The 26,416-nt window shown below is 43.0% G+C and overlaps 1 protein-coding gene across 50 annotated transcripts in view; it reads right to left on the bottom strand.

Annotated features, from left to right (window-relative positions):
* Positions 1–7,403: 7,403 nt before the first annotated feature.
* Positions 7,404–26,416, bottom strand: part of nfasca (neurofascin homolog (chicken) a) — a 156,355-nt gene continuing 137,342 nt past the window's right edge. For 27 of the 50 annotated variants that reach the window (XM_090205387.1, XM_090205392.1, XM_090205401.1 and 24 more), the window contains 4 exons: positions 26,248–26,317; positions 22,567–22,596; positions 18,897–18,911; positions 7,404–11,478 (listed from right to left, as the gene is read on the bottom strand). In XM_090205387.1, the coding sequence (XP_090061513.1) occupies positions 11,250–11,478; positions 18,897–18,911; positions 22,567–22,596; positions 26,248–26,317 (344 nt within the window). In that variant the 3' untranslated portion in view covers positions 7,404–11,249. Of the gene's footprint in view, positions 11,479–18,896; positions 18,912–22,566; positions 25,787–26,247; positions 26,318–26,416 lie in introns of those variants that run through there. The other 23 variants (XM_090205410.1, XM_090205417.1, XM_090205420.1 and 20 more) reach the window with 5 other exon arrangements.

Raw genomic sequence — 26,416 nt, 5'->3', positions numbered from 1 at the left:
AAATACAATTTGATTTGATTTGAACTGTAAGCCAGCCTTAGCCTTAAGAGTGTAGTGGCCTGCTTTTCTGTTACCATCACAGAGAAGCGAGAGATAGAGAAACAGAGACAGAGATATATTATTTAACTTGCTTTGGCAATGTAAACATATGTTTCCTATGCCAATAAAGCCCTTAAATTGAATTGAATTGAGATAGAGACAGAGAGAGAGACAGAGAGAGTGAGTGAGAGCAAGGGGGCGAGAGAGAGCAAGGGGAGAGAGAGAGAGCGCAAGAGAGAGAAATAGAAAGAGAGAGGAGATACAGAGAAGACACATCATTACTGCAGCTCAACAGAACCCCAGAAACTTGTCTTGGCTCTGACAGATCCCAATCACAATGCTAAAACAAGCTGGGTGCTAGATTGACTTTACACTGCATGGTGCTTTTTAAACTAGGTTTCAAAGAGGTTTACATTGTCAGCAGGGCAACTCATTACTATGAGCCTGCCTGCCCTCACCACACTCCTTTGAACTCAGCATGTACAGTATGCACTGGAGAGTGAGAGAGAAAGAGAAGGTAGGAGAGACTCTCAACTGGCACAACACATAGTTGTCAAGGTTGCGCAATGCTGTATTGAGCTTACGCAATAGTTGATACACTGTTTCAAGGTTGTTCCAAGCACCCACCCACTCCTGACTTCAAGCCTTGCATCCAGTATACCGAAGTCTATAAATGCACGAACATCTATCAGTCGTTCTATTCAGTATCCTCTGTACACTCTCTCTGCCTGAGTCTACGTTCACAAAGTGAGCTCGGCTCCGAACTCACTCCAGGGCTAGAATCACAATGACTTACTGTTACCTGCTCTCAATCTACACAGCTCCCTATCTTAAACACCACGTAATGCAGTTTTCTTTTCTCACTCACCTCCCCTGATTCTTTACAGATTTATTTTATGGCCCACATAAACCAGGGAACATAGCTTGGCTTGTTTGGGGTTGCTGAGTATATACAATGCACCGGATGTTGTGTTGTAATCAATGGAATCGACCAGGCACTCTAACCTCTTCTGCCTTTCAATCTACTGCAGAATGCAGTAAAGATGAGGATGTATACGTCCCAAATGGCACCATATTGGCTATATAGTGCACAACTTTTGACAAAAGTGGTGGAAAATGACTGCACTATAAAAGGAATAGGGTGCCATTTGGGATGCTAACCAATGATTCACTGTAGACAGTAACTGCAGTCAAAGTCCACTTGGTATGGACAGCACCTGGGTAGATGCATCATACAAGCCATGCATATGGCGCACAGATAAATCAGGTTGTCAAAAAATTCTTTGTGTGCGTTTTCATCATGTCATCTATCTTTTTATAGACTACGGCAAAGCTGAAAGGGCAGAGTTACTTGTCTGGCTCTAGTACAATGGCTGCATGAATGAAACACTATGATTTCTACCCCCTTGGCAATTCATTCATTCAACACAATTGAAGCCATGTGTTCCAATTACTCTGAATGTGCTCCTTGGTGCCAGTTGAACAGAGTGCATTTGCAAAATTAACAGGTCAAGCTGGCCAAGCATAAATAAGAATTATAGTGGAGAGGTGCGGTGGGTGGGGGTGTTTTTGGAAGGGATCTCATATCATGTGGATGGGCTAAGATAAGATAGTACTTTATTGATCACCAAAGGGACGATTAGATTGTGTCAACCAGGTTACGAGGGTAGCCTAGTGGTTAGAGCATTGGACTAGTAACCGGAAGGTTGCAAGTTCAAACCCCCGAGCTGACAAGGTTCAAATCTGTCATTGTGCCCCTGAATTGGCAGTTAATCAACTGTTCCTAGGCTGTCATTGAAAATAAGAATTTATTCTCAACTGACTTGCCTAGTTAAATAAAGGTGAAATGAAAAAATAATTACTTACGACACAGTAGTCTTCAGAAAGATGGTTGTGTACACAGAGACAATTCCAATCAATAACAATCTGTTATAATATGATCGTAATCAATAGCTTTCCGAAATTACTTAGTTTAAAGGAGATTCATGTCTTTATAGCCCAATCCACACAGAGGGGTAACAATATAGCACTCTGGTAGATTAAATCAGACATGTTGTGTGTTGAATTGTCCCTGGACAGGTTCCGTAGCAATGTGATGTGCTACCTGGCAGAGCTTGGTATCGTGAACATCTGCTTCTGTTTACCTTAACGTATCCCTGTGGAGATCACAGAGCATCTGCTCTGGGGAGGGGAAGGGACATTTTGCCTGGTTAGGGTTGTCTTTAGGGTTGTCACATTGTGTAATGACTTCCAAGTTAGATGGCATCCCTGTGTGGGTACAACTATGTTAGACTGCTTCCCTGTGAGGGGACTTCTATGTTAGACTGCTTCCCTGTGTGGGGACTTCTATGTTCGACTGCTTCCATGTGTGGGGACTTCTATGTTAGACTGCTTCCCTGTGAGGGGACTTCTATGTTAGACTGCTTCCCTGTGTGGGGACTTCTATGTTAGACTGCTTCCCTGTGTGGGGACTTCTATGTTAGACTGCATCCCTGTGAAGGGACTTCTGTGTTAGACTGCATCCCTGTGAGGGGACTTCTATGTATTAGACTGCGTCCCTGTGAAAGGACTCCCTTTGTGTGTCCCTTCTAAGTGTCTCAGTAGTGTAGCGAATTCTTTATCATTCAGAATCTCTGTAGAGCAACGACCGTGCTCCACTGTAGTGACATGGTCCTTACAAACAGTTCTACTGTGGCCCAGTGAATCATAGTATTCCACTTTCTTTTACCTGTCTAATAATTACTTAACAGTGCCCAATTAATGACACAGCTGATGAATGAATGACTAATTAGCAGCTACAGTACTTCATTTAGGCCTTTGAGAGCAAAGGCCAATCCGTATCGCAGAAGTTCAGCTTTACAGCGTGATTGAAATGTAAAGGTAATGTTCCCTTGTTAGCGGAGACGGCATTCACGGTAACCGCTGCACGTCGGCTCAATCTGAAATGACCTTTACATCTCTACCGCACAATCTGTAATGCTTCAGCGATACAGGTTGAATAGAGTGTTCAAATGTCAACGCAACATTTGCCTTAACTGCAGACAATAGAATTATGGAATGTCTTGCCCTTTGAATTAGGGTCTATGGTGCGCGTCTGTAGAATATGGAGTTGTGTTGTCGTTTTAATTGCGGAGTATTTTGCCATATATTAGCTGTCAGTCAAACTGGGCATTCATTCTGAGTGCTTAAGCTTAGAGTTCCGGTTTGATATATGGTTAAACTTAAGTTCAGGCATTCATTCAGTGGTTATCGCATAAACTGACAGTGTGCTTGTGTAGTGCCGTAAATGGCTGAAATGTAATACTGCTTGTATATATGAGACACAGTTATGGCTCCAAGGTAATTACAGGACAGAAAGATGGTTATTTATGAAAGAATAACAAGTCTCATGTATAACAATGACATTTACTTCGAGGAATCTCAACCAGCCATGATATCATGAACACACCATCTCATTAGGAAGCAGCATCTTATAACCACCATATAAAACGATTACTGTTCTCCAATTCCAGACTCTAATGCAATGTCCTCCTTGCCTTGGTTAAACCTGATCACAATGCAATCCCAATTTGTCAGTGAAGTCTACATTTCCCCCTCTGCGTCCAAGTAACCTTATTCCCTTCATGTAGAGAGAGGAGGGTGTAACTACAGAACACTACCGTGAGACACGGGAATGAGCGGGTGTAGTGTAGTTTTCGTCAGCACCAGCCACTGATACGTTCACTAATGGCTTTTATGGGTGACGTATTTGACAGAGAGAGGCTAAGGAGAGAGGTCTGTGGCTCTCTTTAGAAAGGCGGCATGGTGGCGTGGTTAGGACATTAATATTTACAAGCCTTGTGGGGGTCAAGGCAGGGAGAATGGATTCAGCCTTCTTCAATAAAACATACCATCAACCTACTACAACTCCCCCTCTCTCTCTTTTGGTCTGCCAGCTGATTTATTGTTGTGCTGCTTGTATTAATCTTGCCAGTGTTTTGGGGTTTGTTGTCGGCATGGAGGGGGAACAGTAGCCCTGCCAGTTTAATAGGAATGATGTAATCCACTCTAGGCATACATCAGAAGATAAATGAGTAAGTTACTTAAGGTAGGGCTGTTTGGTGGCTAAAACAAGACTGGGCCAGGGTCCAGTAGTGCTTAACCTTTAATGCTAAACCTAGACTGATAAAGAAAAATATATATATCAAGCTCCAAGAATGTATGTGTATAGAATTTCAAATAGTTTTTGTAATAAAACATATTGACTGATGCACAAATACACTCAGTAAACACAGTAAACAATTACTTTTCTGGATATTGAAGTTGCCAGACTCTGGGAAGTGATTGAATAGTACGAGTAGTGTTGACATGGACAGAACCGTAGAAGATAAAGACAATAGCCAGGATTTAGAGAAAAAGAGAATGCTTTACTATAAAGAAGGCGTTTCTAGACGAAGTTGCAACATCTCATCATACAGGCATACATGACAGGGCTTGGTGTCATGAACATCTGCTTCTGTTTACCTTAACGCATCCCTGTGGAGATCACAGAGCATCTGCTCTGGGGAGGGGAAGGGACATTTTGGATGGTTAGGGTTGTCTTTAGGGTTGTCACATTGTGCAATGACTTCTAAGTTAGACGGCATCCCTGTGTGGGTACAACTATGTTAGACTGCTTCCCTGTGTGAGGACTTCTAAGTTAGACGGCATCCCTGTGTGGGGACTTCTATGTTAGACTGCTTCCCTGTGTGAGGACTTCTAAGTTAGACGGCATCCCTGTGTGGGGACTTCTATGTTAGACTGCTTCCCTGTGTGAGGACTTCTAAGTTAGACGGCATCCCTGTGTGGGTACAACTATGTTAGACTGCTTCCCTGTGTGGGGACTTCTAAGTTAGACGGCATCCCTGTGTGGGGACTTCTATGTTAGACTGCTTCCCTGTGTGGGGACTAATATGTTCGACTGCTTCCCTGTGTGGGGACTTCTATGTTAGACTGCTTCCCTGTGTGGGGACTTCTAGGTTGGACTGCGTCCCTGTGTGGGGACTTCTATGTCAGACTGCTTCCCTGTGTGGGGACTTCTACGTTAGACTGCTTCCCTGTGAGGGGACTTTGATGTTAGACTGCTTCCCTCTGAGGGGACTTCTATGTTAGACTGCTTACCTGTGAGGGGACTTCTACGTTAGACTGCTTCCCTGTGAGTGGACTTCTATGTTAGACTGCTTCCCTGTGAGGGGACTTTGATGTTAGACTGCTTCCCTCTGAGGGGACTTCTATGTTAGACTGCTTACCTGTGAGGGCACTTCTATGTTAGACTGCTTCCCTGTGAGGGGACTTCTATGTTAGACTGCTTCCCTGTGAGGGGACTTCTACGTTAGACTGCTTCCCTGTGAGTGGACTTCTATGTTAGACTGCTTCCCTGTGAGGGAACTACTATCAAATCAAATCAAAGTTTATTTGTCGCGTGCCCCAAATACAACAGGTGTAGACTTTACAGTGAAATGCTTACTTACAGGCTCTAACCAATAGTGAAAAAAATATATTAGGTGAACAATAGGTAGGTAATGAAATAAAACAACAGTAAAAAGACGGTGAAAAATAACAGTAGTGAGGCTATAACAGTAGTGAGGCTATAACAGTAGCGAGGCTATAACAGTAGCGAGGCTATAACAGTAGTGAGGCTATAACAGTAGTGAGGCTATAACAGTAGTGAGGCTACAACAGTAGCGAGGCTACATACAGTAGCGGGGCTATATACAGTAGTGAGGCTATAACAGTAGCGAGGCTACATACAGTAGCGGGGATATATACAGTAGTGAGGCTATATACAGTAGTGAGGCTATAACAGTAGCGAGGCTACATACAGTAGTGAGGCTATAAAAGTAGCGAGGCTATATACAGACGCCTGTTAGTAGGGCGGATTGAGGGAGTATGTACATGTAGATACTGTATGGGTAAAGTGACTATGCATATATGATGAACAGAGAGTAGCAGTAGCGTAAAAGAGAGGTTGGCGGGTGGTGGGTGGCGGGACACAATGCAGATAGCCCGGTTAGCCAATGTGCGGGAGCACTGGTTGGTCAGGCCAATTGAGGTAGTATGTACAGTACATGAATGTATAGTTAAAGTGACTATGCATATATAATAAACAGAGAGTAGCAGCAGTGTAAAATAGGGGTTGGGGGGAGGCTCACAGTGCAAATAGTCCAGATAGCCCTTTGATTAGGTGTTCAGGAGTCTTATGGCTTGGGGGTAAAAACTGTTGAGAAGCCTTTTTGTCCTAGACTTGGCACTCTGGTACCGCTTGCCATGCGGTAGTAGAGAGAACAGTCTATGACTGGGTGGCTGGGGTCTTTGATAATTTTTAGAGCCTTCCTCTGACACTGCCTGGTATAGAGGTCCTGGATGGCATGCAACTTGGCCCCAGTGATGTACTGGGCCCTACGCACTACCCTCTGTAGTGCCTTGCGGTCGGAGGCCGAGCAATTGCCGTACCAGGTTGTGATGCAACCAGGTTGTGATGCTCTCGATGTTGCAGCTGTAGAACCTTTAGGGACTACTATGTTAGACTGCGTCCCTGTGAGGGGACTTCTGTGTTAGACTGCATCCCTGTGAGGGGACTTCTGTGTTAGACTGCATCCCTGTGAAGGGACTTCTGTGTTAGACTGCATCCCTGTGAGGGGACTTCTATATTAGACTGCGTCCCTGTGAAAGGGACTCCCTTTGTGTGTCCCTTCTAAGTGTCTCAGCAGTGTAGCAAATTCTTTATCATTCAGAATCTCTGTAGAGCAACGACCGTGCTCCACTGTAGTGACATGGTCCTTACAAACAGTTCTACTCTGGCCCAGTGAATCATAGTATTCCACTTTCTTTTACCTGTCTAATAATTACTTAACAGTGCCCAATTAATGACACAGCTGATGAATGAATGACTAATTAGCAGCTACAGTACTTCATTTAGGCCTTTGAGAGCAAAGGCCAATCCGTATCGCAGAAATGTAAAGGTTTGATTGAAATGTAAAGGTAATGTTCCCTTGTTAGTGGAGACTGCATTCCCGGTACATCAGAAGACAAATGAGTAAGTTACTTATGGTAGGGCTGTTTGGTGGCTAAAACTAGACTGGGCCAGGGTCCAGTAGTGCTTAAACTTTAATGCTAAACCTAGACTGATAAAAAAAAAATATTTCAAGCTCCAAGAATGTATGTGTATAGAATTTCAAACAGTTTTTGTAATAAAACATATTGACTGATGCACGAATATACTCAGTAAACACAGTAAACAATGACCTTTTCTGGATTTTGAAGTTGCCAGACTCTGGGAAGTGATTGAATAGTACGAGTAGTGTTGACATGGACAGAACCGTAGAAGATAAAGACAATAGCCAGGATTTAGAGAAAAAGAGAATGCTTTACTATAAAGAAGGCGTTTCTAGCCGAAGTTGCAACATCTCATCATACACGCATACATTGTGAATATATTAATATGCCATTTCTCCGTTGATTAGATGCAAAAGCTGTTCTTTTGCGAGTAGAGGCTTGACGGACGAGCTGCTTTGATACACTTATAATTGTAAAAGTAAAAAGCAGAAATTAAAATCATTTCAAATAACACGAACATGAACAATAACAATACATGCGCCAATTTTATAATTGTTATGGGCATCTCGTTGAAGAATAAAACCGCAGTGGTGAACTCAAAGCTGTGAAAATGCACATTGATACTTTTACATTTTTGTTACCCCTTGATAGTTTAAAAGTTATTTGCTATTCTAAGGGGGGAGTCGTGTCGATGATACACACATTACAAACGGAACAAAAAAACACTACTCCTTATGCACCTCCAGTAAACGTGCTCAAACAAATAAAAATACAGAAGAAAGCACTGTGTACCAGCAAATATGCATTATTATATTTTCTGTTTTCTAGCCAGTTCACTAATTACCCCTTACGGATCCATACGGGGAAAGGAGAAAGGCTGTCAGGGGAAACGGCTTGTACAGAACTCAAACAACGGTGAGTTCAAGGCCAAATCCGTCATCGAACATTCTGTGATTCAGTCGTTTTTAAGGGTTGTTGGAGGTTCGTGATTGGACTGTTTCTCTGTGCACTTTGTCTTGTTGAGGAGAGCATATAGCAACAGGAAAGGCACTGTATTGTGTCTCTGCCAGCACTCCTGGCCTCCTGTGTCCTCGTGTTAATACAGTGGTCAGGTGTCTGTGCATGGTAGGCTAATGTAGTCACTACCCGGTGGTCACGGTGAACTTTACCACAAAGAAACAACATGAAAAACAAATGGGTCAAAACTTGCTTTGACATACTGGAGAAAGAAGGTTTAAAGAGGACCCGTTCACAGAGGATGTTGATGGCCATACAGTATATTCCATTTTTTTAAAGTCTAAGATGAGGAGGAAGGCAGAACACAAGACATCTCTTTAAATAAGTGAAGCACACGACCAAATCTGTCCCTTTCAAAATGGCCACCAGCCACTGGGCTGTCACCAGGAGGAGTGGAGCAGCAGGCATGTTAGGTGAATGGCATGATGGGAGAATGAGTCTGTGCAGCCTTGAGAAAGTCTGGGGTTATTAAGAGACGACAATACAAAAACAAACAAAATAGGGGAAAATTGGCTATCCGTTACCTCGGCAAATGCTTTTTTTTCATACCTATTGAACAGGTGTGTGCAGTATGCTACAACAACACATTTCATTAGCACTTTTTATTTACACCATAATGTGGCTGACTACTTTATACCTGTTCCACAACATAGTGTTATTTCTCAACTGTTTCTTTTGAATTAGTGATAATCAGAAAAGTGACGGACCGATAGACAAGTCACAAGCCATATATTACAATTTCAAAGCAAGTTGTTAGGGACAACATCAATTGAGTCATTTTGAGTCCCCAATCGTAATCAAAGCTACATTGCAAAGGTCCACATGACATCATTCTTGGGATGCACCAGGTACATTTGCTTGGTGGATACAGACTTGTGACTATTTCTTTACTCTTAAAGCAGTTTTTCTGATAGATATTTACAAAGACATATTGTTTCAGGACTTACGTGTACGCACAGTTACAGTATGTCAAACAAATAAGCAATGTTACATTTCTGTGTTAAGTTAAAGTTATATTAAATAAATTCTAATACCAACATGGAATATTAACAGTAATACAAACATGAATACTCAACATGAAGAGCAGCACAATGAATAGATCGACACAACGTCTTTAATGGTGACAGTCAATGTTGTTAGTTTACAGAAGAATACCCATAGCAACAGAAGATGTGTCATACAGCAGAATTTCCTTTTCTTATGTACAATAACAAATCCCGTTAAGTTTTTTTATTGTGGCTTTCAGAGTGGGCTCTGATGTGATACCATGAATTTAGTTGGTCAAAAATGTGTATTCAACAATTAATGAGTGAATTACTAATATATTAATTAACACTATCGACATAATGTAATAAATTAAAATATAAAATAGTAATCTGAAATACAATGTGACCTCTGTTAGCTAATTGTCATTTGTTAGCTAAGATCTATTTGATTTAACGTGAAAGACTTTAGTAACGCTGTTGTGATACGTTGTAAAAGTGGGTGTTGAGCTTTCTACCGCTTCAAGAGGTGAAACATCAAGGAAGACTCATGAATGAGTTCTACTATTGAAAGGATCAAATGGTAAAATGGAGGTCCACCAATGTATTATTATCGATGTGTTCTAACTTCTTCACACTTCCTTGACATACTGACTTCGTATGACAATGATGACTAGGGCCAGGTGGAATCTGCAGGGACGCTCATTACCTACACAGAGTTGTCTGTATCCTATATTCAAAGACATTGAATATGTTTTGTAGCAGTATTTCGTTTCGTTTTGACTTCAAGAGTCAATTAGGATTCCAAATAATTTCTAGAAGTTTGAAGGTGAAGACATGCCTCTACAGATTCTGCCTGTCCCTTAACGAGACCAGTTATAAAAGAAGCAGACAAAAGAGGTGCCGATCAAGCCTAGCCTAAGGATTACAGCCATGCTAAACAGGAAGTAAACAAGAAATGAGTCACCTCCTTGGAGCACCATTCACCATAGAGATGGACAGACAGTCTGTAGCAGTTTACCAAGCAGAGCAAACCTCCTCTCCATGCTACTTTTCCTTTGTCTCTTGCACTAAAGTACTACCATGCTTGAAAACATTTTTTTTTCTTCAAATGTCATTTATAACTGACATAGTATAGGCTTGTACCATAACAAAGCTTGAGGCAGGAATGGCATTGTTATAGCTGTGGCCATTTTGAATATCTCCACACGACTTGAGATTGGAAGTGAAACAGAAGTACATTTACCACAGCGGGATGGGGAGGGAACGATACCATTTCATTAAGCAAGTTATTCTTCTTTAAACCTGTGAGAATCAACACAAAAAAATATATATATTGGATTCATAACCAGACTTTACCCAAAAACATGATGTGGTGGTAGTGCATAGTTTTGCAGCGCACTAGAAGGTGAGCTAGCAGTGTTTACAGCATTAATATATTCTAATGACTCGTCTAATGTACCAGAATTATCTCTCTTTGCGGAAATATCAATATGATAAACATATCTGCCGACATCCTGCTATGTTGGTGGTACGTAGCTGATATGTTCACAGGAGGAGTGTCTGTGTCTCCTTCCCTAGGAATGCTGGGTAAAGACACAGGGGGCGTGATATGTGTGGGACGAAGAGGGGGATTGCGGGAAAAGCTGAGGACGTTGAAAACAAAAAAGCTCTAGTGCCACACAAAATGCTTGAAAACCTCTGCGTTGCCTCTTAGTCCTCTGTAGTTGAGGCCAGCCCTTTAGGCACACTAAAGTCTGTGTGATGGGCAGGAGGAGGAGGAGCATAGAGAAACTGGTACTGTTCAAGATTCCCAAACTTTGCCTCGGCAAGCCATTTTCTGGAGCTGACAATAAAGGCTTGGCTCACTGTATATGGTAGCTTCCATTCCATTCCATTCGCACCCCCTTATTTCTCAGAGGAATGGTTTCTCCGCCCGCTTAAAGAGGCCAAACAGTTTCCAGGCAGGCGTTGTGTGTTTACGTGTGTATACGTGTTTTTATAGATTCATATATATATATATATTCATATTCATATCTGTGTTTGTGTGTGTGTGGTAGTAGTAGTGGTGGTAATAGCACCCTCCGACCGCTAAGGGGAGCTCCTCAGATCCCCAGGCCGAGGCGGGCGGGGGGGTTATGCCAGCGAGTAGATGGCGTTAACGGGTGAGGTGGCCTCTGAGCTTTCATTGCCCTCTGTTTCGTCCTTGTCCTTCTTGACTGTGTACTGGCCAATGAAGGAGCCGTCCTCGTTGAACTGGCCATCCCCTCCCTCGCCGTAGTCTACCAGGCTGTCGTCACTCTCCTTCACCCCGCCGTCCAGAGAGTTCTGGCTGCCCTGCAGAGGCTTGTTGTCCTCGTCGCTGCTACAAAGGGTAAAAAAGTCAAAGGTTAGACTCCGCCTGTGAAGTCATCGACACGGTCATCACCGCAAGTGAGTCCTTACCGTCCCAAAGGTTAAGCGGGAGAGAGAATAGGGGTCAGGGGTCAGAGGAGAACTGGGGAAGGGAACAACTGTATACAAGAGAAGTGTTGATTGTAGTTTTCCGCAGTCCTTTCTCTTACAGATCATCACAGACTGAAGCTGAGGTCATTCAGTTCACACTGGAACCCAATCACTTTTAAAAAAACAATTTTGGAACAACATCGATACTTGCCTTTAGCTATGATATAAAAACACTGGCAGTTGTCAACCAGAGTGCAATAATATAAGCTTGCTGAAATAAATACTGTAGTCTACAATAACTGCTACAGCCCCGCTGAGTCATTTGGGAAGCTGTATGTTGCCCTTAAATGCTCAAACCAACGCATTCTCATACATACACATGCCACTCAGCCTGGACTATGTTCTGATGTGAGATCTGTGCATTAACTTCAAGCTCACACACAAAGCAGAGTGTTGCAGGGATTAGACAATTTGTGTGAAAGCTCAAGTTAGAGTAGGTGAGCGTATCTCAGTTCAGAACATGTCCCTACGTCTTCTACCTCTGCAGTAGGGAGAGAGAACTGTCATGCAGAGGGACACTGGTGCTATCAACCAACATTAGCTCTCTAGACTCTTACAACAGGCAGATAGCAAACAGCAGAAAGGCATTACCAGAGCAGGAAAAGGAAAATATAGGAAAATATACAAGTTTAGCTCTTCAACAGTCTTTCCATCATATTTGGAGGTATTGAATATTTATCTTGGCTGTAGAAAGGATCGATCTACAAACCAGACTGTGTTGACATTTTCTTCGGTGATTTGCTGGTGTGGTACTGTATCAAGGCTGGCCAGTTAGTAGACAAACTACGTCGGAATATAATCAGACAGAGATTACCTGAAGTCATGGCTCTGAGCATGCTCCATGCAGTCACCAAATCAACTGAGCACACAGGTCATCAACCAAAAATTATCAAGGAAACCAGACCAGTATCAACAATAGTAAATAAGAGTCTGGTAGCAACAGTTGTGATGTGTGTGTGCGTGAGTGAGTGAGTGCATGTGTGCTAAGGCGCAGAGAATCAGAGCAGGTGTTCAGTTCTGGTCAGGTGTTCAGCAGTCTGATGGATTGTAGATACAAAGTGTCTCAGTGATGTACTGGGCCATCTTCACCACACACTGGAGGGCCTTCGGTTGTGGACGGAGCAATTCCGGTACCAGGCCATGATGAAACTGGTAAGGACGCTCTCGATGGTGTATTTGGAGAGGACCCGGGGTGGCATGCCAAATTTCTTCTGTTTTGCCCTCTTGACAAGAGTGGTGGTATTGCTGGTTCATATCAAGTAATCGGTTACATGGACCCAGAGGAATTTAAAACTACTGACTCTCTCTTCTGCAGTCCGGTTGATGTGGATCGGGGCATGTGCCAGTTCACTTACATCCTCCCTATAGGCTGACTGGTTGATGTTGGTTATCAGTGTGGAGGAGGTTATTGCCAATCTTGACAGCCTGTGGTCCATCAGGATGTTCAGGATCCAGCTGTAGAAGGTAGGCCCAGGGCTCTAAGCTTGGTGACGAGCTTGGAGGGAACAATAGTGTTGAATGGTGAACTGATGTCAATGAACAGCATTCTGTTCAAAAGGTGTTCCTTTTGTCAAGATGTGTAAGGGCCGTGTGAATAGCGATAGAAATGGCATCTTCATTGGATCTGTTGGAGCGTCAGGGAAATTAGTGGGTCCAGTGTACCTGTCATGATGGCCATGATGTAGGCTATGACCAGCCTCTCGAAAGCACTAAATGATGACACGGGTGAGGGCGACGAGGCGATAGTCATTTGGGCATGTGAACTATTGGGCATTGGAACAATGGTGGTCTCCTTGAAGCAAGTGGGGACTGCATCCTGGGATAGGGACAGGTTGAAGATGTCAGAGAAGACGCCCGCGAGATGGTCAGCCACACTCTGAAGATGCAGTCAGAGATGCCATTTGGCTGGTGACTTTGTGAATATTCCCTCTTGAGATCTTTCCTCACATCAGCCTTGAGGAGTGAAAGCACCTGGTCATCCGGAGCAGAGAGATACTTCTTGGATGGCTCTGTATTGGCTGCCCCAAAGCGAGCATAGAAGATGTTAAACTCATCTTGGAGGGAGGCTTCGGTTGGCACCAATCCGCTGGATTTGCCTTTGTAGTCAGTAATAGCCTGTAGTCCTTGCCACATGTCGCAAGTCTGAGTTGTCGAACTAATGGATTTGCGGAGCTCGTCCCTGCTTGCTTAGTGCACTTTCCACCGAGTCTTTGTGGTTTGTTCGGCTGACATTAAACGCTGCAGTACGGGCTCACAGCATGATATGGATTTATCTGTTCATCCAGGGTTTTTGGTTGGGTTATGTCCAGATTGGTATTGTGTGTACAACATCATCAACACATCTTCTAATGAAGCCTGTGACTGACGATGTACACTGCTCAAAAAAATAAAGGGAACACTTAAAACTCTTAAGTCTACCCCCTCCTTTTTCAAACATTCTGTTAAAAATCGCGCAACATTTCAGCGTCCTGCTACTCATGCCAGGAATATAGTATATGCATATGATTAGTATGTGTGGATAGAAAACACTCTGAAGTTTCTAAAACTGGTTAAATCACGGCTGTGACTATAACAGAGCGTGTGTTTCATCGAAAAGCGCAAGAAAAACTGGTCACTGAAAGCTGAAAATAATATCCATGCGCCACTTGCATGTATTGTTTAAAGGACACCAAATTAAATAGGGCAATTCCTACAGATTCCACACGATGTCGCCATTGTCGTCATTTTCCTGAGAGTTATTTCTTAGTCAAACAAAGGAAAGACATTCCATTTCTTCCGGTCTCCGACAGGATGTTTTGGAGGAGAGATTTTCGACCATGATTTGAAGACGTGGAGCTATTGAATACACATCGCCCCGTGATCATTTTGATAGATTATAAACGTTTACTAATACCTAAAGTTGGATTACAAAAGTATTTTGAGGTGTTTTGTGAAAGTTTATCGTCAACTTTTTTTATTTAAAAAAATTACGCAGCGTTTTGAAACTGTTTTTTCTGAATTACACAGTTTCCATAGATGGCTATTTTGGGTATATATGGACCGATTTAATCGAAAAAAAGACCCAATAGTGATGTTTATGGGGCATATAGGAGTGCCAAGAAAGAAGCTCGTCAAAGGTAATGAATGTTTTATATTTTATTTCTGCTTCTTTGTGTAGCGCCGGCTACGCTAATTCTTTTGTTTACGTCACCTTCAGGCATTTTGGGGTGTTGCATGCTATCAGATAATAGCTTCTCATGCTTTCGCCGAAAAGCATTTTAAAAATCTAACTTGTTGGCTAGATTCACAACGAGTGTAGCTTTAATTCAATACCCTGTATGTGTGTTTTAATGAACGTTTGAGTTTTAACGAGTACATTTAGCATTTAGCGTAGCGCATTTGCATTTCCAGGTGCTTACTTGAGACGTCTGCGTCTCAAGTAGGATCAACAGGTTTTAAACAACACAATGTAACTCCAAGTCAATCACACTTCTGTGAAATCAAACTGTCAGCAACACTGATTCACAATACATTTCACATGCTGTTGTGCAAATGGAATAGACAACAGGTGAAAATTTTTGGCAATTAGCAAGACACCCCCAATAAAGGAGTGGTTCTGCAGGTGGGGACCACAGACCACTTCTCAGTTCCTATGCTTCCTGGCTGATGTTTTGGTCACTTTTGAATGCTGGCGGTGCTTTCACTTTAGTGGTAGCATCAGACAGAGTCTACAACCCACACAAGTGGCTCAGGTAGTGCAGCTCATCCAGGATGGCACATCAATGCGAGCTGTGGCAAGAAGGTTTGCTGTGTCTGTCAGCGTGGTATCCAGAGCATGGAGGCGCTACCAGGAGACAGGCCAGTACATCAGGAGACGTGGAGGAGGCCGTAGGAGGGCAACAACCCAGCAGCAGGACCGCTACCTCCGCCTTTGTGCAAGGAGGAGCAGGAGGAGCACTGCCAGAGCCCTGCAAAAAGACCTCCAGCAGGCCACAAATGTGCATGTGTCTGCTCAAACGGTCAGAAACAGACTCCATGAGGGTGGTATGAGGGCCCGACATCCACAGGTGGGGTTGTGCTTACAGCCCAACACCGTGCAGGACGTTTTTCATTTGCCAGAGAACACCAAGATTGGCAAATTCGCCACTGAAAGCAGGTTCACACTGTGCACATGTGACAGACGTGACAGTCTGGAGACGCCATGGAGAACGTTCTGCTGCCTGCAACATCCTCCAGCATGACCGGTTTGGCGGTGGGTCAGACATGATGTGGGGTGGCATTTCTTTGGGGGGCCGCACAGCCCTCCATGTGCTCGCCAGTGGTAGCCTGACTGCCATTAGGTACCGAGATGAGATCCTCAGACCCCTTGTGAGACCATATGCTGGTGCGGTTGGACCCGGGTTCCTCCTAATGCAAGACAATGCTAGACCTCATGTGGCTGGAGTGTGTCAGCAGTTCCTGCAAGAGGAAGGCATTGATGCTATGGACTGGCCCGCCCGTTCCCCAGACCTGAATCCAATTGAGCACATCTGGGACATCATGTCTCGCTCCATCCACCAACGCCACGTTGCACCACAGACTGTCCAGGAGTTGGCGGATGCTTTAGTCCAGGTCTGGGAGGAGATCCCTCAGGAGACCAACCGCCACCTCATCAGGAGCATGCCCAGGCGTTGTAGGGAGGTCATACAGGCACGTGGAGGCCACACACACTACTGAGCCTCATTTTGACTTGTTTTACGGACATTACATCAAAGTTGGATCAGCCTGTAGTGTGGTTTTCCACTTTAATTTTGAGTGTGACTCCAAATCCAGACCTCCATGGGTTGATGAATTTGATTTCCATTGATAATTTTTGTGTGATTTTGTTGTTAGCACATTCAACAATGTAAAGAAAAAATATTTAATAAAAATGTTTCATTCATTCAGATCTAGGATGTGATATTTTAGTGTTCCCTTTATTTTTTTGAGCAGTGTATATTCCTCAATGTTAATGGATAAGTTCTGGGTGGATGAATAAAATAAAACATCTAAACAGTATTCCCAAAACAGTCCTGCAGCATTGAGTTTCATTCCTCTGTCCAGCTCCTCACTATTCTCTGTGTTGGTGGCTCCGTCTTGAGTTTCTGCTTGTAGGCATGGAGTAGGAACACAGAGCCGGGATCTTATTGGCTGAAGTGGGGGCGGGGAATTGCTTTGTACGAGTCATGGATGTTTGTATACAGATGGTCCCGCATGGTCCTCTCGTGAGGCAGGATACATGTTGGCGATACTTCAAAGATTTTCTTGGCTAAAATCTCCTGAGAGGTTTCTTGCAGGCTAACGTTATTGTACAGTTCGCTGAGTGCCACCTTGCTGGTTGCTTGTGGCGGTATGTACACAGCTGTGATAATAATACACATGAATGCCCTCAACATATAGTGGGGTTGGCATTTTAGCATCAGGAACTCCAGGTCGGTTGTGATCAGGAGCTCGAGATGTTTTTAATTTCATTACACAAGGAAATGTTGATGAGGAAGCATACACCTCCCCTACTCTTACCAGAAACCACCATACGATCCATACGGAAAATAGAAACGCCATCTAGTCGGAAAGCAGAGTCGAGTGAGTTTCACGTAAGCCATGTCTGTAAAAACAAAGACACAGCATTCCCTGATGTCCCTCTGCGATTGAAGCCTTGTCTGAGCTCAAAGTTTATTTTCCAGCAATTGGACATTAGCCATCAGGATACTACACTCTTAGAAAAAAGGGGTTCCAAAGGGGTTCTTCGGCTGTCCCCAAAGGAGAACCCCTTTGGGTTCCATGTAGAACCCTCCGTATAAAGGACTCTACATGGAACACAAAAGGGTTCTACCTGGAACCAAAAAGGATTCTTCAAATAGTTATCCTACGGGGACAGCAGAAGAACCCTTTTAGGTTTTCTTCATCACCGGCTTTGCCTTCGGTCAGGTAAGCCTGCTGTGCGAGGGACTATGGAACTAATGTATTATTCCAGATCTGGGAGGCTGAGCGATAAGTGTGTAGCTTCCGATCATGATCCAGAAGTGTTTGTCGGTCGTAGGAATATAGCACCAACATTCTGAGCAAACAAAGTAACAGTGAACGCAGAAAATGCAATACAAAAGCAATGTCAAGCAGGAACCGGCAAGACTCGCAGTCCTCAGGGCTGCCATCTTATCATACATGAGAGAGTGAGAGTCTAGAGAAGATAAGTAGACCAGAAAATAGAGAGAGTGAAATAGATGGGAGGAAACTGGATAACTGCACGGGATGTTTTTGATGTTTTAATCGATTAATATACTGAGAGAGGAATTTATCAGTGTTAGAACTCACTCTCATACATACAATAGTGTATGTAGACATTGGCCTTATACAGGCATGGTCAATGACAACCTTGATTTTTAGTAGACCTGAGCAGATGGAGAAATGAACTTATTAGATTTTCACAACCCTCAAATTCACTAAGATTTATCGAACCATAAGGTGAGAAGCATAGCAGCTGGCAAATACGAAACTATTGTCCATAGTTCTAAATCCACTCAAGAGTGGAGTATTACAGCTGAATTATGAGGACATCTCCACATTATATAATTGAATAAATCTACTAGAGTGGCAAAGTCATAAAAAAAAAAACTTGGCTCAGGTCGCGGGTTTCCCAGCTTTCGTGTGTTGACCTTATCGCTCAAGCAATATTAGTGAGCCAGAAGGTTTAGAGGAGGTATAAAAGACCAAGCTTTCCCTCGACTTGAAACCTCTTTAGAATGAGAGGGTGTAGAATGATTCAATTATCTGATTAGATTATTTGTTAAGAAAGGAGCAAAGGTGGAAAAAGTAACTGGGAATACTTTATTCTACTGAAATAAGCTGCAGTGTCTGAAACTGCTTTCAAAACAAACTGTTTCATCTTTGTTATTTGAGCATTTTTTTCTATAAAGATGAATATTATCCAGCTCAATTAACATATCAATTGGACTAGAGGAATCAATTGCATAAATGTCAACATCAGTTTGTTACTTTCCACCTCCGCTTACTTCGACATGACTGGAATTAACAATATATTGCATATTAAATGAGGATTTTAGTTGGTTAAACCTTAGTGAGAATATGTTTCATTCAATTGAAAACAGAGTGGTCAATGTTCAGTCAATTCAACAGGTTGTGATTAGAGTGTGATTAGATATTAATCGATTAAAATCCAATGCAAGAAGTCTGAGCGATCTCAAAGTAAATAACGCATATTACTTCAGGGTTATTCTGGTTGTGGTGTGCACTGTGCAGAACAGGCTTCTACTCCTTCCATACCTTTTGAAGGAACAACTTGATTTGACCCAATGGGAACAGAAACCAAAACAGAAAGACAAAGGAAAAATACGTAAGGTGAGGAAGAACAAAAAACAGAGATGGCTAAAAACACACTGAACAGACAAACATACTGAATAAACACACGGACTGAAAATGAGATCCTAAATGAGATCTCGAATGGGGGGGAATTGCTAATATACCTGAGTGATATAGACCTAAAATCACATTTACTAGTGGGTCAAAAACATTTGGGTGCCCATACATAGTTGCCCCATACTATGACATCAAACAAACAAAAACACAGATGAAGCAACAATAATCATTGGATCTGGAACAAAAAGCCGTAGAATGAGGTTTTACATAGCCAAAGGAAAATGGGATAACTATCTTTCTGGTCATGAGGTGCATCAAGGCTAGCTCTGGTCCACGGTGTGACGTGAGGCTTGAACCTTCTTCAACTGAAGAAAATGCCTTCTATGGAGGAATGAATGGACAGATGGAGGCCGTTGAAGCCGTCTCAAGCCGCAAGTAACACAAGGGACCAGAGCTACATCAAGGAACGCATCTGTGGGTTTGGCAATTGGCAAATGAAGGCCCTCACAGCTGAGTCTATAGCACAACAGAAAGTCAAACTGGATATTCCATAGACCAGGGATGGCCAGACCTTGTCCTGAAGAGCTGCAGAAGGTGCAGGCTTTTGTTCCAGCCCAGCTTTAACACCCAGATTCAAACAATCAACCAGTCTTCAATGTACAAACCACAGAACGTTACATCAAGTGTGTTAAAGCTGGGCTGGAACAAAAGCTTGCACACAGCGGCGTTCCAGAAGCAGGGTGGGCCACCACTGCCATAGAGTCACACACATGCAGAGATAGAACTGTCAAAGTGTTTATACATCATAAATTAAGAAAAGTACTCCCCCACATGAAAAAATACTATACTCTATATTTTAGCAACAAGGCACGAGGGGGTGTGGTATATGGCCAATATACCACGTCTAAGGGCTGTTCTTACGCACAACGCAACGCGGAGTGCCTGGATACAGTGCTTAGCCGTGGAATATTGGCCATATACCACAAACCCCCGAGGTGCCTTATTGCTATTATACACTGGTTACCAACATCATTAGAGCAGTAACAAATGTTTTGTCATAACCGTGCTACACCACGGCTTTCAGCCAATCAGCATTCAGGGCTTGAACCCGCAGTTTATAATATGGTATAAATACTATAGTATTTATTGTAGTGTTTTTGCTAAAGTCTGCAAAAATACTACAGTGAATACTGTCTTATACTGTCATATTTAATGTAGTATAATGTATCATACTGTATTATACTGTAATATGTATAAATAGTGTATTAAAAGAAAACTGTATATACTATAGTAATTAATGTAGTGTTTTTGCAGATTGTAGTTTATTGTAGTATTTACTGTAGTGTTTTGTGGACTGTACTACAGTATACTGTAGTGTTTTTGCAGACATTACTGTAATATTTACTATAGCGTTTGATAGAAGTGGAGGGTTTCTCCTTCAGGAAACCTATTGGAGGAATAATAAAAGAGCACATTTTCCATAACCTGTGGGGAAACAATATATGTTCTATACTTGGCATGTAGATTTCTCACTTATGGGTGGCACAAACTGCAATATGGGGAGGGGAATGGGCAAGGTATATGCAAATTCAATACGGTTGTTTTTACAATAATTTAAAAAGTGTACTGCTTTTACGGACTGTAGTGTTTTTACGGACATAACTTTAGTATTTATTACAGTGTTCTCTACAGTAAGTACTACACATGTTTAATGGATACTACAGTGTGTAGTCTAGCATTATACAGTATACTACAGTTTACTATAGTAAGTACTGTAGTATTCTATAGTACACTGTAGTATTTTTTCATGTGGGCCAGAACATACTAAGTTGACTCCTGCATGTTTATTTTTATCGACATATCTGTCAGTTTGACCCTTTTGAAGGCCGAGGTCGACTCAACCCGAAACGGGACAGAATAAACATTTGTTTATTGGGCGTGAGCAGCAGTGAATGTCAGGATGTAGGGAGGAAATAGTGTTGTACGTGTTGATATTTTATCTGCATACAAAGGCTTTATTTAAATGTTCTCTGCTGCTTATTCCCCAAATTGGTTCCTCGAGGGTGTCAAACTCCAACGGAAGACCTTCCAACCTCCCTCCCTAAACCCTCTCTCCATCAGATTCTACCCTACACCTTCTTCCCTCCCTCCCTCCCTCTCACTTGAGCCCAAATTGATTTCCGTCCTCAGCCTACACCTCTGCACCTGGTGGTTGCTGCCTTTTGAAATGTCAGCTGTTGGAAGAAAAACAAAGCAATTAACCTTAAGGGTAGGAAAACACGCTCAAAGCCTCGACAGAGACAAAGGGTTCAGGACTTCTCAGTGTTCACGATCAGTTTCAGGATCACCACATCACCTACTTGATCCATGAAACACTTGACAGCTCTCTAGGGAGAGATAAGAAAACCCTGCATATTCTCACTCTCCCTAGCTCTCCTTCGCTCTCTCTCTCATTTGCAAATTACCTGGATTTACTTGACACTTTATTACCTGATTAAATTGACACTTTCAGAGTATATTGAGATTAGTGGCTCTTCAGCTGTGGATCTAAAGTGAGGCCTGTGGTACCACGAAATCTGCTTTTCCAACCCTGTGATATCCTGCAGACTGGTAATAAGAACAGGCCTTCACAGTACCGAGCCTTGGCTCACTGTCTGCGCACTTCAGCGGAGCCCTGAACACTAACAAGCTTTTCTCACTTGAATGTCATGAGCCTGAGGCGACGCTTAAACCACAGCTATGATTAGCCTCACTTGCCCCATATTGAACACTTGCTGCTCTTAACCCTGAACAACCCATGGATGGATCTGGTCCCTGCCAAGACAACTCTCCACCAGAGGCCTGTATTGAACAGGTCCAGAACAGCCCTGGGCTTTAAGTTATTTTGCCAATTGTAATGGCTGTTGTTCTGCTTGTGAGGTAGCAGGTGTGGAACAGCCATGGCCAGGCCATGGATACACAGGGCAATAGATGATCTTAGCCTTAAGGTTAGGCCAAGGTAGCCCGGTGATGCATAACATGGTTTAGCCCTGAAGTGGGATTGTCCTATTCACTAACCTGCCTTGAAGGGAAAGTGGACCTAATTTTATGGAAGTAGACTATTTACCCAAAGAGTCAGGGACTGATTATAGAAGCGTTTGTTGATTAGCTACAGCTTAGCTACATATTTCTGAAGTCCCTTGCCGGAAGCTGTGTAGAAACAACACTCTTCTCACTTCTCTCTGTGTATTCACACTACCCGGAGAGTCTCAGCTGCGCCCTGATCACATGTTTGACACCCCGGGAACCGAGATATCTAAATTGGCTGGTGTACTGTGTCCACCTCCACCACCCATCTCTCACTTTCCCCTTCTACCCCATGAACAGTAGTGCAAAGGGAAGAGGGTGAAGTTGGTCATAGACCATGATCTAACGTCACAGTTATTGCCTCACTTCCGCACCCCCACCATTACCCCGAACTCCCCCAATCTCACCCCCAAACCCGCAGGCAGCCCCCCCTCCCCCCCAGTCTGGAGGGGAGTATCTGCCCCAGACATGCGCAGGCCGGGAGGAGGATGCCGTGCCAAAACCAAAGTACCTGTTCTCGTTTTCGTTCTCATTTTCGTTCCTGTCAGGGACAGATGACCATTTCAGCGTGGAGAAGAGAGGGAAGAGACGTGAAGATAGGAGAGAGTAGAGAGAGCAAGAGAGAAGGAAGGGAGGAGACATCCTCCAGGTGACACACAAGCGTATGAGAGCCAGAGACTACACACACACACACACACACACACACGTAAACGCCACACACCCTTACACACACACACACACACACACACACACACACACACACACACACACACACACACACACACAGACGCCCAAACATGCACGTACACATACACCAACACAACGTGTGAGTTATGTAGACAAAGGGATTAGTGCCAGTGCTATTGAGTGTGTGTCACTGTGTGAGCTTAGCAATGACCTTCACTGTAGGTAAGAGGGTAATATTAATAGACATTGATTAGAGACGAGAGCAGGGACTTGCTTTGGTTTTCCATTGTCGACATGCCTCACACACTTGTATAAACATTACAGTAGAGCACTGCTCACACACAAGTGATAATGGTTGATATCACCTTTGAACATCACACTACACATCCAAGTGCTTTTAAAAACACTTCACACTTTAAAACCACAGCACTTTGTTGTCAAGTAGAATAAACACCTACAACAACACTGCTCAAATGATTTCATCAATTGGTGTAACGTTTGTAATGCTCGTTTTCTGGTCGGCAGGCAGCCTCGCGTTTAGAGTATTGGGCAAGTAACCGAAAGGTTGCTAGTTTGAATACACAAGATCTCAAGATGAAAAATATGGCGATGTGTCCTTGAGCAAGGCACTTAACCCTTATTTGCTCCATAGGCGCCTAACTACAATGGCTGACCCTGTAAAACGACACAATTCACTGCACCTATCCGGTGTATGTGAATATATATACAGTGCCTTGCGAAAGTATTCGGCCCCCTTGAACTTTGCGACCTTTTGCCACATTTCAGGCTTCAAACATAAAGATATAAAACTGTATTTTTTGTGAAGAATCAACAACAAGTGGGACACAATCATGAAGTGGAACGATATTTATTGGATATTTCAAACTTTTTTAACAAATCAAAAACTGAAAAATTGGGCGTGCAAAATTATTCAGACCCCTTAAGTTAATACTTTGTAGCGCCACCTTTTGCTGCGATTACAGCTGTAAGTCGCTTCGGGTATGTCTCTATCAGTTTTGCACATCGAGAGACTGAAATTGTTTCCCATTCCTCCTTGTAAAACAGCTCGAGCTCAGTGAGGTTGGATGGAGAGCATTTGTGAACAGCAGTTTTCAGTTCTTTCCACATATTCTCGATTGGATTCAGGTCTGGACTTTGACTTGGCCATTCTAACACCTGGATATGTTTATTTTTGAACCATTCCATTGTAGATTTTGCTTTATGTTTTGGATCATTGTCTTGTTGGAAGACAAATCTCCGTCCCAGTCTCAGGTCTTTTGCAGACTCCATCAGGTTTTCTTCCAGAATGGTCCTGTATTTGGCTCCATCCATCTTCCCATCAATTTTAACCATCTTCCCTGTCCCTGCTGAAGAAAAGCAGGCCCAAACCATGATGCTGCCACCACCATGTTTGACAGTGGGGATGGTGTGTTCAGCTGTGTTGCTTTTACGCCAAACATAACGTTTTGCATTGTTGCCAAAAAGTTCAATTTTGGTTTCATCTGACCAGAGCACCTTCTTCCACATGTTTGGTGTGTCTCCCAGGTGGCTTGTGGCAAACTTTAAACAACACCTTTTATGGATATCTTTAAGAAATGGCTTTCTTCTTGCCACTCTTCCATAAAGGCCAGATTTGTGCAATATATGACTGATTGTTGTCCTATGGACAGAGTCTCCCACCTCAGCTGTAGATCTCTGCAGTTCATCCAGAGTGATCATGGGCCTCTTGGCTGCATCTCTGATCAGTCTTCTCCTTGTATGAGCTGAAAGTTTAGAGGGACGGCCAGGTCTTGGTAGATTTGCAGTGGTCTGATACTCCTTCCATTTCAATATTGTCGCTTGCACAGTGCTCCTTGGGATGTTTAAAGCTTGGGAAATCTTTTTGTATCCAAATCTGGCTTTAAACTTCTTCACAACAGTATCTCGGACCTGCCTGGTGTGTTCCTTGTTCTTCATGATGCTCTCTGCGCTTTTAACGGACCTCTGAGACTATCACAGTGCAGGTGCATTTATACGGAGACTTGATTACACACAGGTGGATTGTATTTATCATCATTAGTCATTTAGGTCAACATTGGATCATTCAGAGATCCTCACTGAACTTCTGGAGAGAGTTTGCTGCACTGAAAGTAAAGGGGCTGAATAATTTTGCACGCCCAATTTTTCAGTTTTTGATTTGTTAAAAAAGTTAGAAATATCCAATAAATGTCCTTCCACTTCATGATTGTGTCCCACTTGTTGTTGATTCTTCACAAAAAAATACAGTTTTATATCTTTATGTTTGAAGCCTGAAATGTGGCAAAAGGTCGCAAAGTTCAAGGGGGCCGAATTCTTTCGCAAGGCACTGTATATAATTTGTATTGCTCGTCATGCTTTCTAAAAGCATAACTAATAAAATCTCTTCAAATTACTCTGAATATACCTGACTAAATAAACCATTGTAACTGGTCTAGGTAGAAGGTGCCCCCAAAGCTTGGGTAAATTAAGGTGCCATGTTCCATTTCAGACTCATAAGAACAGTTAGGGGTTTGGGTTACAGATTGTGTGGTGTTACTGGGTGTTGAGTACAGGGGCACTTCCTCTCCTACTGAAGTTCTTAAGACACTGTCAGCGGTGATATGACCATCACCATGGCAACAGTGGATGAGGGTCACCTGAGAAGGTATCTCCACTCAGGAACTAGCTTTGGTCATGTGAGAGGTCAAAGGTCATTGCTACCTTGGAAACCAAAGGCCAAAGGTTTTGTGTGTTACCACCACAACAATACACACCAGACAGGCTGTGTATGGATGCTTCTGTATGTACTTTAGTTATGGATTTAGGTGACAAACAGTAGCCACACATTTAAGTGTGTACATACCCTCTACCTGTCTGTGTAACTTAGGACATGGGTTTTAGCACCATTTCAATAAAGTAGGATCAGGATGATTAGAGTGAGTAAGCTGACTTGACGGTTAAGTTAGAGGGTTAATTAATCAGTAAAGGTGGACAGAGAGAGACTCATTCCCCACAGAGAAAAATGAGTGGAGACAGATCAGTGGGACCTGGAATGAGCAAAAGACAATCACTCACCAACAAATATATATACTACTGAACACATGCATTGCTAGACCTAACACATACTAACTCCTGTCATAACATTCACCAGGATTACAAGACCTAAGAGTCCCTGTGCCTCATTCCTGATGTCTAAATACAGTACATGCAGATAAACACTACTACGCATGATCCTAAGCCCGAACACCATACATCATAATCATGATGACGAGTATACACACACATAAGTAAACCAACCAGACAAAAGCCTACTAAATCTCCCTCTATATAAGCCTGCATGACTCAGTCATACCTAGGTCTATTTCCTACACAGTGTTACAATAGAAAGTCTGCATAGATTAATCTGATTGGTGAAACACATATTTAACCTCCCAGGGGAACATCGGGCCATATAATACAACGTTGAACAAACATATGAGAAATATTCATATTCAGGAAAAATACTTACTGGTAGTCAAATGATCCGTCCTCTCCTTTCTGATCCACTGCATCCAGAGGGAGATCTTTTTTCTCTCGCACTGAAGAGCGATCAAGCCAAAAAGACACACATGAGTAACACGTATTCAAAGCTCCACCAAGGCCTTGGAATTTACATGGGTGCTGCTCTCCGTAATTGA

This window comes from Oncorhynchus mykiss, chromosome 17 (assembly GCF_057628025.1).
Source record: "Oncorhynchus mykiss isolate SJ-2025 chromosome 17, ASM5762802v1, whole genome shotgun sequence".
Lineage (NCBI taxonomy): Eukaryota > Metazoa > Chordata > Actinopteri > Salmoniformes > Salmonidae > Oncorhynchus > Oncorhynchus mykiss.
The sequence above is the reverse complement of the archived record's forward strand: the minus strand, read 5'-3'. Positions and strand labels throughout refer to the sequence as shown.